This window comes from Caretta caretta, chromosome 27 (assembly GCF_965140235.1).
Source record: "Caretta caretta isolate rCarCar2 chromosome 27, rCarCar1.hap1, whole genome shotgun sequence".
NCBI classification, from domain to species: domain Eukaryota; kingdom Metazoa; phylum Chordata; order Testudines; family Cheloniidae; genus Caretta; species Caretta caretta.
Window position 1 is genome coordinate 9,946,451 of NC_134232.1, and position 18,591 is coordinate 9,965,041.

General features: G+C 39.0%; 2 protein-coding genes across 2 annotated transcripts in view; one reads left to right on the top strand and one right to left on the bottom strand.

Moving 5' to 3' along the window:
- The window catches only part of ZNF652 (zinc finger protein 652), a 34,561-nt gene extending 27,125 nt beyond the window's left edge, over positions 1-7,436 (top strand). Inside the window, exons 3-6 of the mRNA XM_048830442.2 lie at positions 2,368-2,515; positions 2,804-2,919; positions 3,950-4,094; positions 4,556-7,436. Of these exons, the coding sequence (XP_048686399.1) occupies positions 2,368-2,515; positions 2,804-2,919; positions 3,950-4,094; positions 4,556-5,070 (924 nt within the window). The 3' untranslated portion in view covers positions 5,071-7,436. The remainder of the gene's footprint in view (positions 1-2,367; positions 2,516-2,803; positions 2,920-3,949; positions 4,095-4,555) is intronic.
- A 3,436-nt stretch (positions 7,437-10,872) lies between these two features.
- ABI3 (ABI family member 3) overlaps positions 10,873-18,591 on the bottom strand; it is a 63,948-nt gene continuing 56,229 nt past the window's right edge. Inside the window, exon 8 of the mRNA XM_075123565.1 lies at positions 10,873-14,444. Within this exon, the coding sequence (XP_074979666.1) occupies positions 14,389-14,444 (56 nt within the window). The 3' untranslated portion in view covers positions 10,873-14,388. The remainder of the gene's footprint in view (positions 14,445-18,591) is intronic.

Below are 18,591 nucleotides of genomic sequence, written 5' to 3' on the forward strand. Positions count from 1 at the left end.
TCTTCTTCAGGTTCTCCCTGTCAACATCTATTATGCAATTATACCTTGTCAGTACTAAAACTTGCAGCATGTTAAAAATGAAAATTTGGGAGCAGCTTTTTAAAAAATTAATTTGATTGGGAAGGCAGTGAAGAGGAGAGTTGCGTAATATAGTTCTAATATGCCAAGTAAGACATGGAGCCTTGTCTCGAACAAATCCCATGTGGCTTGATTACATAAGTGCCAGTTGGACTGATGATAATGGCTGTTCAGTCATGTGTAAACCTAAATATAGCTCTATATGATGGATTGTAGCCATTCCAAAAGAGCCTTTGTATTCTGTTGGATAAGTACCTTTTCAAAATTAGTGCCTTTACAAAGGTTTTTATTGTTGTGTTAGGCTGTATCCAGACATTAAATTGGTGTATCCCGATTACTTGCTGTTGATCGCTCATGGAAATGCTAGATTTCCATATACCAGTGGCTGAACTTTGTGTTAAATCAAATGATCACTTTTTAGCACTGCTTTACTCTCCAGGGTTTTTCCACCATCGACTGCAGTTTGTTCCTGACATCTCCAAGTAGGTCCTTTGAAAGGAGAAGGCTCTTCCTGGTGGCAGTGTGGTATGCAAACTCCCAGGCCAGCAAAGGTTGGGTGCACTGTGAAGGCAGTATGACTTGCCCATGAGGGGGAAGAACACCTCATGTTGACAGGAGTGGCACTGACTGTCTCCTTAGAAAACTGCATCCAGCTCACTTTGAGCATGAGCAGGATGACATGAGCAGCATGAATGACAGCCAGGAAAGATTAAAATTTCTAGAGAACTCCTTCCCTTTCCCTTCAAAGATAAAAAATGTTTCGTATCTTCATATATTGCTCCATTTACAACTGTTGTTCTGAAATGTATAAAATTGTACAAAGATTTTTAAATGTGTTTATCATTAATGTTCTTTTGAAAATGGGGGTGTACATGAGATGCTTGTCCTTGATTCTGTCTGGAGATTTCATGGTAATGCTGGGGTTGGGGTTTGGGGTTGAATTGAGAGGTCATGTACTGTATATTTCCCAATATAAAATGGTCATGAAGGCAAGGCAAACAAGGGTTCTTGGGTTAGAAGTAGTTTGTCTACGTGAGTTAATGTATTAGGCTTTCACCTCTGTAGAACTGGGTTTAAATTCTTGCTTAGTATACTTGTATAGTGCTTTCCTTCTTGAAAGTGAAATAAAGAATTTAACTGTTCCTCAACACCCCTGCAGGTTATATCCTCATTTTGCAGAGGGAGAAAGTAAGACACAAAGAACTTAAGTGATTTGTCCAAGATCACACAGTGTCATTGTACAGGCCAGGGTTAGAACTCATGACTATCTGGCATCCAGCCGTCTGGATTAGGTAATTAGCGAAAATGACTTCAGTGTGACTTTACGCCTTACTTATCCACCTCATAAAACCACCACACAGTTGACCATCCCTGCTCAATTAAGGATCAAGATTAGAATAGCAGTGTCCAGAAGTGCACCAGGTCGGTATTAAGATGGTTGCATAGTGCCTTCTGACCTTACAATTTTCAGGGCCCTAAAGTTCCAGAAACGGGGAAATCTGGCCATGTATTGCTGTCTCCTTTGGGCTTGTTGCTGGAGTTTGAGCTCTGGCATTAAGATGTTTCTTCCTATGTAGTGCTGCTGCCAAGAAAAGTAAAGAGCCATGCCAAGAGTTATGCAAAGCCTGCAAGTTTTCTTGCTTTCTGGCGCTGAACAAGGACCCTGATATGGACATTCTAAACCTCTCCTTCCAATACTAGAATCTGACTGGACAGTCCAACCTAACATGAGCTGACACTATAGATCCCACTGGGTTTTGGAAACAGGATACTGTAATATAGTAAAAAGAAAAGGAGTACTTGTGGCACCTTAGAGACTAACCAATTTATTTGAGCGTGAGCTACAGCTCACTTCATCGGATGCATACCGTGCATGGTATGCATCCGATGACGTGAGCTGTAGCTCACAAAAGCTTATGCTCAAATAAATTGGTTAGTCTCAAGGTGCCACAAGTACTCCTTTTCTTTTTGCGAATACAGACTAACACGGCTGTTACTCTGAAACCTGTAATATAGTAGCTGCACTGCTCTTGAGACGTCAGCAGATGGCACCAAACTGCAAGTGTGTTAACCTCTGTTCCCTCATTCCACTCTTCCTTGTTCTGTACTCCTTGTAAGTGTATCTAAATTTTCCAAATTCTTAAACAGTGAATATGGGCTGAAGTACATGTTGGGATTCTTACTGCCTTCCTTGTTTTGGGGACATTCTTCCTTGATCAAGTTGATATGTGACTTGTGGCTTTGAAACTCTTTGTGAATTAAGCTTCCTTGTTTGTCCCATTCATTCAGTGTGTTTCCTGTAAGAAATCATTCAAGAAGCTCTGGTCTCTCCATGAACACATCAAGATTGTTCATGGATATGCAGAGAAAAAGTTCTCCTGTGAGATCTGCGAAAAGAAGTTCTACACAATGGCCCATGTGCGGAAGCACATGGTTGGTGAGTTCTTGCTGCTTATATTTGCTGAGCCTGATAGCTTGTTGTCTTCCTGGTCTTAACTGTTTTTAATATATAACCTATAATGCAAGTAACCTAACTTCCTTAGCTTAATCTGTTAGAGGGAAACTAAAAATGTACGTCCGTAGTACTGGGAACACCAGATAGTATTCACCTCTATAGTACCAGTCTTTGTCCTCAGGAGTCCAGAATGAGAGATTTTGAGTGAAGTAATGTGTTTACGTTGCATTTTTAGTAACCTTTTTTCATAATGTAATATATATGTTGCAGCACATACAAAGGATATGCCATTTACATGTGAAACCTGTGGAAAATCATTCAAACGCAGTATGTCGCTCAAAGTGCATTCCCTACAGCATTCTGGAGAGAAACCTTTCAGATGTGAGGTGAGGCAGCCACTTTAATGATGTGTTGACAGGGTATGAGGCATATGCATCTAGTAGCTACAAATGTGAAAATGTCTTATCTATGTAATGAGATGCAGTTGTATTAAGGCTTTGGGAAAAAATGTACTCTCTGGGGAGAGCAGAGCATAAGTGCAGATAGGAGTAATGCAAAACTGTCAAGAAATCTGGGTTGGTTCAATGCTGCAGTGGAAGTAGCCAATTACGGTGTGTCATTTTTTCCTTTACTGGGAATACTATGGGGGCAGAAAAGGGGTATTGGTTTGGGGGGTGAGAGGGTAAAGCGGGTAAGAAGCTCTCCCTTTCTTTCCAAAACCAGGAATGAAGGAGGGTAGGAAGAAATCTTTAGACCAATTATCCAGATCTCTCTTCCTAGCACCTTCAGGAAAAATGGAGGAAAACAAAGCTTGCCATCACTTTCATCAGTTTTGGGGAGGATGAAGAAACAAAACATCCCTTTCTGTCCTAGCTTTGGAGGGGAGGGTGTAGTTCTAAACTTACCAGGCATCTACATGCCAAACTACAATAGGACTCAACAGAATCCAGAGAAAGTGCTGTTGGAAGAGTCCATTCTTTTCCCTCTTCAGCAGTGCAAGGAATACACTGAGCTTTCTAATGAGACAGCCTGTTAGTAAAATGAAGAGTCATTTTTCATATTACTTGTGGCCATTAGGTATCCAATGAGCAGTTTCAAAGCCCTGATTTTTCATAAATCTCTTTAAGGCTGTACCTCCTGGGTACACAAGATAATGCTCCTAATAATGGACCCCCCCCCCCAAAAAAAAAACAAAACTGTGGGTATCAATAGTGTGTGTGTGTGTTTCATATATGCATTTTTAACTAGATGCCCTGCTGTTGTAAAATCATCTCTTCACTGTATGTTTTCTTGGTGCGTGTACTGCTTTGGGGTGGTCTTCTGGATTTCTATATATGCAACAGTAGAACACCCTTCTGCAGCTTCATTGCTTTCTTACCTGAGATGCCTGAAAGTCAAGGTCTGTGTCTGTTGCAGAACTGTGATGAAAGGTTTCAGTACAAGTACCAGCTGCGTTCCCACATGAGCATCCACATTGGGCACAAACAGTTCATGTGCCAGTGGTGTGGCAAAGACTTCAACATGAAACAGTACTTCGATGAGCACATGAAAACACACACTGGTAAGAACATATCTAAGAGAAATGCACACGCCTCCAAGGCATAAACATGCCAAGTCTTCCATGTGTATCGGTCCCACCAAACTTCTGCCTAAAGCCAGATTCAACCCAGATCCATCCAGTAGCTTAGTGACACCTGACCTCCTCTCCCACTGCACTGTATACTGTATTTTAACTGCAAAAATGAGTGGTGGTGCATGTTTCTGTTCATGTTACTGTGGTTTGAAGAAGCCCGTTACCTAGCCTTTTTAGAGGTCTCCTCATGCACCATACTATGAAGCTGGGAGAGGAGCTCACAAAGATTGAGGGCTTTTTTGGGAAAGCAGTGTCGTCTGTGATTTTATTTTGGCCGTAAGTAGGGAAAAGTGTAGTCTGTGGAATATACAACTCATTGACCACTTATAGCTGAAGTAAATTGTTAGCAGAAGCTTTCAGCCTAACTGGCTGCTGTGTTTGTCTTATAGGAGAGAAGCCTTTTATCTGTGAAATCTGTGGCAAAAGCTTCACCAGCCGCCCAAACATGAAGAGACACCGCAGAACTCACACAGGGGAGAAGCCTTACCCATGTGATGTGTGTGGCCAGCGATTTCGCTTCTCCAACATGCTCAAGGCGCACAAGGAGAAGTGTTTCCGAGTCACAAGCCCCATTAATGTGCCACCTGCTGTTCAGATCCCACTTACCACAACTTCTCCTGCTTCCGCGGCCCTTTCTGTAGCAAACACACCCACCTCCCCAACTCCACCCATTAACCTGAACCCAGTGAACACGCTCCCGCCACGTCCCATCCCGCATCCATATTCACACCTTCATCTCCACCCCCACCCACACCACCCACACCATCTCCCAGTCCCCCCAGTCCCTCATTTACCCCCACCTCCAGCTCTTTTTAAGAGTGAGCCTTTAAATCATAGAGGCCAGAGTGAGGACAACTTTCTGCGACACCTGGCAGAAAAAAACATTTCAGCACAACACCACTAACACCTTTGCCTCCTGCCAGCTGTTTTTCCTGTTTTATGCACATGGAAACGTGCCCTCCTGGAAATTGCAGAGGGAGAGCTCGTGAAGATCTTTCAATCTCTCCTGGTACTCCCATGAATCAGTTAACGAACAAGAAAATTCTATTGGATCAGCAGTGATCATTTGAACCAGGGGAACCAAAGGGACTGAAACCCAATTTGCTTGCGTTCTACTGATGACTTTTATAAATTTCAAATACTGAGACTTGTGGAATTTTATAATTTCATATCAGCTGATGAGGTATGCTTGCTTTTATATCCTGGACTTCTCCTCAAAGAGGGGATGGGCCTGGTTTCCTTTGTACTAATCGGAAAGGCTGTGAGATTAATACAGAGCATTAATTGTATCACTGTGTATCGTAATGAATTCTTTTCAGCTTTTGGTGCTGGCTACAGAGTGAGCCAGCCACGTATCACAGTATATCAAGCATTATAGAGAAAGACAAAAAAATTTGTTTGTGTAGCTCTCCTAACGCACTCTTTATTTTACTACAGAAATTATTTTAGAGTTTTTTGTATAGACCTATTTAGTAGTCTGTTTCTAAAATGAAATGTATTTCAATAAGCGGTGTAATTTTTTCAGTGTAGCTGGACCTATGTTGTATAATAGATAAAATTTTATAATCATCAAAACGTGATTCTAAAAAGATGCAAATAGCTTCTATAGTTAAAGTTATTCTTACATCCATACAACTCAAAAGGTGCTTCAGAGAAGAGAGGGACCCAAGAGGTCTCTGGCAAGGCTGCCTCAGAAGTGGTGTTGATTTCAGAACTTTTATGTAATTTATTTAGTAGTTTTTAAACCTTACCTTTCCCCTTCCACAATGTCTCTTAGGCTTATTGAACAAAGACATTGAGTTACCATACTCCTGCTCTAGAAGTTTCACTTAGTTCAGTTAGATGGAAGTGTGGAATGGGTTAGAAAGGGACACACCCGTTGGGTGAAGAGACTCAACAGCTCATGAGTTATGAAGTCACAGGTGAGTGAGATATCTGACTTAGGAGAGGGAAATAAACTATTTCAAGTCAGCCAAGCATATCTTCTTTGATATAGGAAGGCCTGGTTTTAATGTTTGTTTATGGTATGATTTTAATTTTGGGATCATATCAAATGCTGCTCATTCAGATTGCTATTTTTAAATTCCTGGATTTAGGAGAGGGGAATTAAATTAGATTCACAAATGTGGTGTTTGGTTGATTGTAAGAATGAGAAGAGGAGAAATTTGAATGGGAAAATGGTGTTTAAGTAGACACATTGCTGAGAAAATGCAGTATGTATCCACAGTAAGGAGCTCTGTCCCATAAACGTGACACATTCAGACAATATGGGATGATGCTGAGGGGTTCATAGTCCCCTTTTTTGGGCAAATCGGAGTTTGACAGTTGTAGGTTAGAAACCTTTGAATTTAGACAAGTCACTGTTTCATAATCTTGTGAGGCACTGAGTGAGTGGCAAATGACAAGTTTGGTGCAGAGGTGGTGGGCTTGGAAGGCCAAATGTATCTGTTTTAATCAGTGAGTGGTGGTTTTTCAGGTTTGTATTTTTGTTTAAATGACATTGAATATAGCAGCATTATGCAATCTAGGTAATTGTTGCCACCTTCAATGAAGACACAGAGGCCCACGGCCATTGTACTGTAAGTTTCAAAAATGTTTCCTACTATTTTATGCTGCTTTGTAAAATGAATCCCACCCAAACTCCATCTCCAAAGACCACAATAGACTGCCATTTTAGTTAATGAACTGGGCTTTTTGGCTGATCGATACCTTCAAAGTAGCAGAAATGGTGGGAATTCTTCCTAACATTATTTCTTCAAGTTTAATGCTGTTCACTATTTTTTTGAAACACCAAATTTTCCGTCTTTTGGGAATTAACTCCTTAGTTGATATTTTACAAACTTTCTGCCATCTAATCGTTAATGCTTTCTTTTTTCATAGGAAATTTTAGGAACAGGAATTAGGCCCTTTTGGGCCAACATACTCATTTTTGACTGAACTGAACGTACCCCCCATTTCTGAAAAATAAAAGAATGCGGGTTTTTTAAAAGTTTCTCTACAATATTTATATACACCCTTTATCTTCTAGGTGATAAAGCCACTCATGATTATGACTGTTGTATTTACTGTGGCATGTCCGCCCAGGAAAGTTCTATGCATTCCATGTCACATTTACACCCTACGTTTCTGTTGTGCCACGATTTTGTGGTCAGGCCTGTTATTAAATGGTTTTTAAATGCTAAAACAAAATCTTGGTAAATGAATTGTAATCCGGTTTTTAAAAATGATTTTCTTCTCAATAAATTTACAGTATTAGGCTGCTATTCAAAATTTGAGAATCTGAGACCGTTTTTCTCTTCTATAGTACACAGTAATCGTACATCTTGGATTTCAGCTGATTTTGCCGCTGAGATATAGGAACTTCTACCATTCTGCAGAAGAAAGTGAAATTGGGCTAGGAAAAATTAACTTAATAGTCACATGTTTAATAGAATGTCATGGCACAAAATGATGTGGTGACAAATTCTCTGTAAGATCTGGGGACAAACTTAAAATGGAATCTGACATGCTTGTCTAAAAGTGCTGCAATATTGTACCATAAAACTACAAACTGCAGTAACCGAGGGTAGGTGAAAATTCAAAGGAGAGATTTGCCATGGCTACTGGCATATTCTTAACATGGCATATGCCCTAAATTATATTAACATGGGCTTCATTTACAGGGTTCACGCAATACTGGAAAATATGACAAGAATTTGTCTAACACTTTACCATTGTTGTGAAGGGGAAAAAATATGCATGAGTTTTGTGTTAGCTTTATTGTGTGTGTATTTTATTGGCCTAAAGAGTTTTTTAGGTTATATTAAGTGTTTTGTTTGTTACTCAATTTTCTGGTGACAGCGAGGTATTAAAATTCAACAAAGTTCCAGCCTAGAGAAAATTCCAGCCCAGATGCTAATCCAGGAGTGAAAAGGATTTCGATACTTTTTGAGTTAAAAAACTATGTAACAAACATGGAAATGTGGATTCACAAGATGCTTTCTCTTCATTTGTAGAGCTCTGGCTCCTTTCCAAATTTGGAAGCTTTTAGCCAGTGTAGGCTAGTTGATTTCCTGTTTAAAGCTTATTTTTACCTACTTTGTCTTTAAAATACGTGTGGCAGTGCCTAGTCTCTCCAAGGAGCAGACCCTCAGGTGGCGTGTATCCCATAGCTCTGTTGAAGTAAATGCAGCAAAGGCAGTTTACACTAGCTGAGGATTTGCCTCCAAGTTTTGCGCGCTTCTGTCATCCAGACTCAGCTGTTGAAGTCTGACGCACTGAATTCTGACCCGTCCAAAATTTTCTAGAACCTAACTCAGATTTTATTTTTTGAACTTTTTAAATGCATTTTTAAAGGAGAAATTTCAGCAAAATTGACCAACGCTAGTTGTCACACGCAAAATTAACTTAGTTAGGAGTCAGACAGCAGCAGTAGTGGGACAGCTGCCCTCTTCCCCCCCCCCCCCCTTCAGTGAATTTAGTGCTTATGATAGATACAAAACTGCTAGTCTTGGAGAGAGAAGTCATTTATTTTCAGAAAAGGCAGTGGCAATGCAAGCTTCCCTATACAGTGTGTATCTCAGATTGACCTGAAAGGAAACCAGTCTTTCAAGATGAGAGAGCAGTTCTGTGTCTATGCCTGCCTACACAATGGTTGTCTTTGCTGATACTGCTAACAATAGGAACGTTTAGCGTCAGTCTAATTCTTAATGGATAGATGTCCACTTAAAAAACCACCATTTCAACTAATACTAACACTGTTAATGAATTATGAAACAGTTGTTGGGGTATGATGATTTTAGATTTAGTATCTTGAGCCAGATTCAAGCCTAAACGGGGAAAGGCTCTATATCTCACCAGTTAAATCCACGATAGGTGGGATTCTTCTCTGTTTTCCTGGAGCTTCCTATGCACCTCATTGTTGCACCTTACCCTGAACTGTGAATTTCCTTGGTTTGCTCTTGTAATCTGTTGATCTTGTAATGATTATTGGTGGTGGTTGCTCTTTGATGGAGGAAGGAAGGAGGTAAAACTGAAGTGATATCATCTGAAACACAAGCGCTTCCATATGTCATTTTCACTTCTGTTTTTAACCAAGTAGGTGAGCAACAAAATGTAACTCTCCCACCTAAGAGTTACTTGAATTACTGTCTACCCCTTTGCAGTACAAATAGAATGATTAATGGTGCAACTACGAACAATATTTGTATGAGAGGCATTTTAGAAGTATTTTTCAGAGTGATATGTCATATTATCTAGTGATGTTTGGACTCTGAGACAAATGTTTGTGCACTGAAAGTTTTGATTTTATGATGGTGCATATGGATTGTATACGTACATGCTCTTGATTTGAAAGTGGTTGAGGGACCTCGTGATAGAACACCATGTGACTTGTAGTGAGGCCCATGAGTGTACTAAGTCAGTAATGCCAAACTTCCTAGCTCGTGGGAATTTAGCCCAAACTCTCATAAAAATATTTAAATGTTTTATGGTTTAATTTCCATTGACTAATAATAAAAAGGAAAAAAACTCATAATTATAGACTTGAACTGTGCAATTTTACCCATTGAGATAGAACATCTTGTCTGTAAATAGAGGCTTAATTAAACTGTGTCTTTAAAAAGCTGCTTTGAGGGGAAATAATACCCAAGACACACATTTACCTGAGAGATCATTGAGATCATTTAAGTAAATACATGAGGCAGTTTCCATAACAAATATTGGGTACTTGATAGACAAGTAATAGCATTCTTGAAGCTTTTCCAGTCTATTGTGTAATACAATATACTTTTTTTTTAAAATGGGGGGGGGAGAGGGAGAATGGAAAAATTGTACTACCCATGCACATTAACCCATTTCTGAACTTTTGAGTTCTACCATTTTTCAGTCATGACTATTCAATTCCTCTCTATCTCAGGCTCTTCTCTCTCTCTTTCCCTCTCCCAATCTTATGATTTTAAAGTGGGCAAATGGATTTTGGTTTTCAAAATTGGTTTTAAAAAATTGCTGTTGAGCTGAAAACTTGCATACTACATTTGAGACTGGGGTGACATATTACATTCCGATTTGAAAAATGTGTGTGTTATAACGGAGAATAGTTAAACCTTATTAAGGATGCGAGTGTTATCTTTATTATGCAATGTAACGTATGATTATTGATAACCATCTTGCACTGGACACTACCTCAACAAATCAGAGGTGCTCTTGACATTTTAGACCTTAAAGGCCATTAGCCAAAAACTTGTCAGTTTTCACTATTGATAAACACTTTAACATTCAAGTCTAGACTCTCTGATTTTTTTTTCCAGGTACATCATCCAAAATTGTAACAGTTTGAAGAAAGCAAAATTCCACATTTATGAATATGTAATAGTTTAACTCTTCTAAGGATTAAATAGGGAAGCTCTTGTCACAAAATCTTGCCATTTCTGAAATACTCATTAAGATTTAAATATCCTTTTATGCAACATCATTCGCTAACCTACATCTAAAGAGTTCACCTTACTACACTCTAATTTACTCATTTTGCTCACTACTTGATTCCACAATTTTGTGGAATTATTTGTTGATTTGTGTATAGGTGTCTTTACTAGTAGTTGACACTTACTTTGTCCCCTTTAAGAAAAGGGACATGTTTAGCTGCTTTATATCAAGCACCTTCATGTGTACATAGATAAAACCTGATTTTTCTGCCATGATCTCAGGACACACAAAATTTAAATAAAACTCAGACTAGTAAAATTTAATGTAGTTTTGATGCACTTTTCAGACAAAGGACCAGCTATGAATTTCAAGTAATAGAATCACCTATTTGGTGCTAACCTCTGTGTGTCTTACCATCAATTCTACCCTATCTCCGTACAACATCAGCACTACCCTTCTGTCCTTCAGTGTCTTGATTGAGGAAACCAGGTTTCCAAAACACATCCCAGTTCAAAATCTTCCTTTAATTTCTGATGGGGTGGCTTCCTCTTTGTCCCTTTCCACTGAGTGCCTCGGGGCTGTTTTTAGCTGTCTTCTGTCCTCCTCTCTCTCTTTCATAGTTTCATCTTTGAATATCATTTACATGTGAACATCACCCTGCTCCACATCTCAACACTTTGATCCCGCTTATCTTATCTCTCTTCCCTTCTGACTCTTGGATAGTGATTATGCTGCAACTTTCTAGTACAGAATATTTAAAAACTATAGATCTGGTTTAAAGTCCTTTTCCCATGACTCCAACTCCTGTATCACTCTTCCTAGCTTTCCTCTTATAGTCAGAAATCTAGTTTTCCTTGACCTCCAATCACTTTTCAGTAACCTGTGTAATTTATTAACACTTCTGCAGAAATCTTAATCCTTTCCTATATTTCCTATTTCAGTTCTTCCTAGATCCGGTCCTTCTCACTAATGTTCAAGGAGACTAGAATGCTGCTACTAGGCAATTTGTTCTTGTTCCAGGAAGTAAGCTCACATCATCTCCTGTCCTATTTCACTAGCTCCAAAGTATCTTCAGATGCAGTCCTAAATTTTCCTTTATTTTCAGAAGTATTTGCTCACTCAACCGTTTACTCCTCTGTCCATTCACCTGATTCTAGCCCCTCCACATGGCTGCAAAAAGCTGAAAGTTTGATGTTCACTTTATGCAGCTGTCTTTTTGAACTTCCCCCAATCCTCCCCAATATCTTCTAGTCACTCTTTTTAATTCTCTGAATAAACCACCTTTCTTTTCTACCCTGATTTTGTACAATAGAAGCTGCCTTTATTATAAGTGGTATAATATATTGTTCACACATCAGGTTCAGCTTCCTACATAATAACAAAACCACCATTTTTATTTTTTTTTTGGCTGCTGCAGCTGGGGTTTGCACAGTGAACAGCTCTCTTCCATTCCCTTCACCCCTGTGTTGTCTGAAACCGAACAAAAGGACTCATCTTAGTTGCTTTTGAAAAGGGGAATAAAGACTGAAAACTGGGTTAGTTGGATGGGTAAATTAGACCACTGAGAATAGTCTAGCCTTAAGGTTTATCAATTCCATCTGAATTCATTCTTCTACCATTTGCTTTCCTTGACATAAACACCTAATTTAGTTTTTGCAAGGCAAACCAAACTCCTAAGAGTTTGGCAGATAAAAGTTGGAGAGAGGAATAATATTTGAATTATTAATCGCAGGTTAGACTAGATTCTGATGGTCCCGTCTGGCCTTAAAATCTATAAATTTACTAGTCCTTTCATTTAGGTCCATGGTGGATTGTTACTGATATCACAAGGAGAGACTTGAAAATTTAAGGCAAATACTGTATAAAATGATGGGACTAGTAGAAGGCTTAATTTCTCTGAAGGAAAGATGAGCTAAAAATAAAGGATAAAACAATTTTCTGCATTTTCCACTCAGTAGTGAGTTGCCTTTTGGGCAGAGAACTCTCTATAAAATTTCCTTCCGGTTTAAGGTTCAGAAACACACTCATGATTTTGCTCCTGGTAACAATCAGATAATTTTGTGATTGCTAATCTTTAATATGATTGAGTAAAAAGTGGTGAGAATTATGTTAATTTCATGGCTCTCCCCAGGAATTTCTGCTTGAGCCCACCTAGTCATTTATTCTGGTGCTTAATGAAGAAGCCATTTGTGGGCAGCAGGGGGCACCCTTTGCATTTGGAAAAGTAACCACAAAGCTCTCTGTAGACAATGTTGGATTATTCCGTTTGGTAGCTGAGCCTTTTCAAGGAGTATAGGGATTTAAGAGGGGTTTGGTGATTTTTATTCTCCTAAACTTTAGAATAATGGCCTGTCCATTTTTTTTCTTGTGAACAACTCTTTGACACTGCCTCCTGATCATTATAACCACTTATTCTGCTGCCCTTTTCACTGACTTAAAATGCCAAGGAAGTAGGAAATTGCTTCTGGTTATGAAATTCTTCAGAAATGTTTCATCATTCTTCTCTCACTGTGTCGGGTATTGGGAGTGACAGCCTTTTCACAAGAGCTGTGCCCCATATGTGTGGTGAACAGACTACATTTGGCTGTATATGACCGTAAATAGGTGTTTCTTGACACAGTAACACCAATGTAAAACAATTTTTGTACACAGCTTCCCTAGCTGCACGAGGCTGGGTTAGAAAACTAATCATTGAGAAGTTTGGAAACTGTCCTTTGAAAAAAATGTTAGTAGTATAAAGTAAAACAGCTCGTCCATTGTCTCCCACTCACCCTCTACTAATTTAGCATAAGAACCAGTATCTGTGTTGACCTGTCTCAAGTGTTCTCATACTGTTGACTACAGTAAGCTAGGGTACTTCACCATGTACTTTAATATGAAGATTTTAAATGCCCAGTTTGGATTATTCTGAACTATTGGAAATGCTTTCACATTTCCAGTCCAAAAAGAAACATTGCTCTTGTTCAATTTCTTTCCCTTTCAACTAAACTTGGAGAACTTGCAAGCTCTTCAAAAGAAGCACTCTGATCCAGCCCCCTTTTGAGATGCTATACTGATGTTAATATGACTCGGAGGATACTGAGCAGTGTTTACCCTTCTCTCTAGTCAAGGATGATTAGAGGATTTTGTCTTGCTTTATTTCTCTAATTCCACCTCTATAGTAAAATCTACAATTAACAAGAATACTAAAACTGTGATCAGCTTGTATATAGTAGGATTGATTTGTTGATATAGTACAGAAATTCCTTGGACTTTTCTGACATGTTAAGAAAAACATCCAGTGAATCATTTAAAGCTAGATCTAAGCAATAAGCTAGACTGTTTAGTGATAACATCACTAAACAGATGGCATCTAAAGAGAAGCTAGCTAAAGGTAAACTGTAGTTGTTGGGGACACATCTCCCACTGATTCCATTGGATGTTCAGGATTGAACCCTTTGTCATATGAATTAGTCACTTGATCATACTAGCAAGAAAACAAAGATGGCCAGTTGGAGCTTATACCAGGATGAGGTGTTTGGCAGTAACCCTCGCCCTGTGGAAAATACAAGGGGCTTTTGGTGTTGAGATGGTTGCAAATGAATGAGACTATATACTCCTCTCTTTGGATTGATGCCATGATGGGGTGGAGAGGTGTCCACTCTGGTTTATGGTGCACCAGTGGCATTGTTGGGTCACCAGTATTATATGCAAGTTCCCACATTTCCTCTTCTGTAGTCTCAGACTAGCTCACAAGGCTCAATTTTTCTTCCTCCGAATGCTCTGACGTCTGCATCTGGACGAATCCAGTCAGACTGGAGTTTTTTCTTTTTATATTTATTCAGTTGCTAAGTTTCATTAGCAAGAGAGTGCACTTCCCCCAACTCAAGCATGGCTCTGAAAAATAAAGTTTATAACAGTTACACATTGTAAAAACTACTGTTTTATTAGCCCATCATTGTTGCATTGTATATTTTATTCTTGAGAGTCTCTGCTACCAGGTGTGCCATTTCGCAATGTTTGACGTGCTGAGCCTTTGGATGTGTACAGTAACCAACATTTTGCGAATGTTCAAAGTAAAAAGAAATGTCTGTCTTTACTGTGTATGTTGCACTAACCCTTCTTACAAAATCAGTTGAGGGAAGGTTTATTGGGCCCTTTTGTACAATATCAATTAATTTAATTTGTGTAATATCTTGAACACCAAAGGAAGGTTCCAAAATTGCAGGTCCAATAAAATAAGTCATACTATAAATAACATCATGTAGACTACAGAAAGAGAAGCAAAGTAACTACATTTCCATGTCGGAGAAGTTACTCAACATCTAGAGCTAGGATTCTTTTAAGAATTTAGGGGAGATGAGATTTTTCCCACTTTTTCTCCTCACCCCCATTACAGATAACTCTATCATTGCACTTGGGAGCTGGTGCCAGTAAGCAATAAAAAGAAAGAGGTCAGAAGTAACCAGTGGAGAAGCTGCAGTATAGACACTGACTAATCAGAATACTGATAAGAGCCCCTGCTGTTTCTAATATTGAACTAAAAAATTAAAACCGTAAGGATCCATCAAACATAATTACTTTTCCTTATTTCAGTCTTGACTGTATGGAAAATCAATTTAGGTTCTTAACAGTGAGCTGCTGTGACTGTTGATGTCCTAATTTCACAGTTTCATCTTCAGGTTGACGATAGCTGAGAGAGATGTGGTTGGGGCAGGAGATGACTGGAGTTCGGAACTGCTTTTATAAAATATTGTAGTTCTGTTTTTGTCACCTATGCTGGTACAGAAAGAGCAGTTCAGATTCTTGCATATGTTACAGCTAGGAAAGTGCTGTACCGATGTCTGCATATGTGTGGGCTTGAACGCACTTTACACAACAATCCAGAAATCACACAGGATACGCACGCTAGAAAACTTGCAAAATTAGGAGCTCATGAGGCAGCAGGTTACAATATAGACTCTGCTGTTCAACTTTCCAACAGGAATTCAGCCTTTTTTTTTTGCCTTCGTAACTCAACACAGGATAATGAATTGAAGCAGTGTGTGCATCCCTGTCCAGTGAGACACCTAGATTTGTAGGCTTCCATATACTTGTTTGTTTAAAAGTTCTCCCTTTCGCCCTTCAGAGAGAGAAATATCTGGTGTCAGACTTTGCCAGCTAGACACCTTTCTCCATAAACGTGAGAAAAACAAGGAAGTTCATTAGAAAGCACTGCTGTGGCAGACAATCTCTGCCTGCATTACAGGGTTTTCTATGATGCTCAGTATTCTAGTATTTGAGCAGCTCATGTATGTATTCATCGTCACAGCACTCTTGGGTGGAAGACATTATCCCCATTTTTATAGATGGGAAAACAGTATGACTTGCCTGAGTGAGTGGTAAAGCTGCGAACCAGACCCCAGATATCTTGAATCCCAATCCCATGTTCTAATCACAAGAACACAGATTTTTCTCTTCAGTTTCTTGTATGATCCTCTCTCTGTAAGGTTTCTCTAACAATGGATTGTATACAGTATAGTCGGGTGGTAGATACTATCAGTGTACCTCAGTGTGAGGTTCCACTTAAACTGATATGTGAAGGCAAAAGCCATAGACAAAAGGGATGACACATTTTAATTTATGACCCGGAACCATATCCACTTCAAGCTCTGTTTCAGGTCTAGTAAGTTCAGAGCTGCTGATGGTGCCCTCTATCAGATAAGCCTAAATACCAAATACCATCTGTAGCCATAAAGATCCTATGGCAGTTTTCATATGATATGAGTTACTGTGTCCTGGTCAAATTCCAGTTTTTATAACTCTTCTGTCTCATTACATGGACCTTGTGATTTAAATTAGGTATGTTATCCTATACTTCCTGTTCTATCTGGACTGTTTATATTGCTGGATGCCTTGGCAATATGAGGGCATCTTCAGTGTGGCTACTGAAGAAGCCTATTTATCTGACCAGTTTAGTTGCAAATTTGTAACTGAAAATGATACAATCACCAAGAAAGAAAGGGACTGTATATTATAATCTGCCAGTAACCCTATAATTAGAGTTGAGACTTTTTGTTTTAGAAATAAGCATGTATAAATCTTCTTGTTTTGAGGTGATTACAGCATCTGAAGGAAAATACCTACTGGAGCTGAAACTGCTCATTGTGAAGTTGTATGGAAAGTCGGATATATTTGTTGGACCTTTTTATGTTACAGAATATAACTCTTTACATCTTGCACACTCATACAGCTTTGTGTATATTTGTTCACCTTGATTTTAAGCATGATTTGTATGACTTATCATAGTTAGTCCTCTGCGCCTTTTGAAATGTTCAAAGTAATTTGATATAGAACTAAACGAAGTGTTTAAAAAATACTATACTCTGCATGCAAAGTACATTCTGCAATGCGCAGGGCTGAGATATACATGTGAGCAGGTAGCCATTGATACCAAGTACTTCATTACAGACCATTCTTAATAAAAATATATTGTGTATATACCCTGTATTTGAATGTGTACTGGTTGAAATAAATAGTTGATTACATGTTTAAATAATAGTTATATCTTGTGATATATAATTTGTGTAATCTGTCAAGTAAACACAATGGCTTTATATCAATAAGTACACATTCAAAGAAATGTTGGACTATTTCTGGATATTTTCCTAGACTCAGCAGACTAAACAGTCGCAAATGATGTAGTATGCAGTCATATGTACTAATTGTGACCTTCCACATTTGTATACAAGTTATTTGTATAAATGGAATGTAATACATTCCACATAACTGCTTTTAAATGGAAGTAATTCTAGCTAGATAGAATCCCTGCTAGATGGAAACCTTAGGTCCAGTTCCACTGCAGGTATCTAGTATGTATTCCAATGCTTGTTAGCGTTTTAAATTATTTTAAAGTTTAAAATTAAAACCCCCTCATTTTCTGAATACAGGTGCAATCAGAATTCCTCCGTATGTAAACTCCCAGTGATTTAGTGGGATTGCACTACAAACTTTGGATTCTAAATCTGTAGATACTGCTGGGAAAGCGAGTACAAATCTCTGGTTTAATCTCTGTATAATCGGAGTACAGACATCCTTGGTTGATTGCCCTCCCCATCTCTAGTGAAATGAACATTGGATCGCCATGGAGAGTGTGATTTAGGCTGGTTTAACTGTGGAGACTGACTGACTTAATGTGAGTTGCATTAACTCCTCATTTGCTATTACCATTGTACTTCATGGTTTCTCCCAAGTCCTAGTGATTGGGGAAAGCATCCAACAGGGGATTAGGATTTGGGATCCACTTTTGAACTGGAGGAGAGAGAGCAAGCAGTAGGAATAAGTTCTGGAGCGACAGATAGAAGATGGTAGTGGGTGGAGTTGATCCACACCTACTGCTGACCCTAAAACAAGCAAACTAAGGAGACAAAATGAGGATACACATTGCTTTGGTGTTGATGTTGTAGAACCCCTGCGTGAAGGAACAGACTGGTTTAGTAGAGCTCTACTGTTTGGGCTTCGTTCTCTCAAAATAATTATCACATACTAATCCCACTAAACTTTCATTGCTTCCTAAATTAATGCTTACAATCCTACCTTTGGGGATGCTAATGTCACATGTAACCTGATTTTCTTAATCAGTGTAAAGCACCACAATTCAATTTCTGTGACACTGTATCCATTTTCATGGCAGCTGTTCTGATAGCAGGATTGTCTGACCGCTTGTGAATTGCACAGACTGAATCCAATTCCTGCGCGTGCTGTTCTTGGGTTTTCTAGCGGTATCTACAACCAGTGCTTGCTGGATCGTGATAAGTATGTAGTTTACCTGTCTGTCTTGCGTAGGCTTTTTGTAGCATCCATCACAACAGTAGCTGTGTGCTACCCTGTGGGAGCTATGGGGAACTGACAAAAGAGAGAGGGAGGGGTGATTCCTAGTTTTGAATTGATAGGATAGTACTACAGAACAAGATTGAATTTACCTGCATGCACAAGAAGTCGGCTATCTGATTAAATGTAGAAATGCATGGTCTTATTTTACAGTGTGAACTGCCATTGCTGAGAA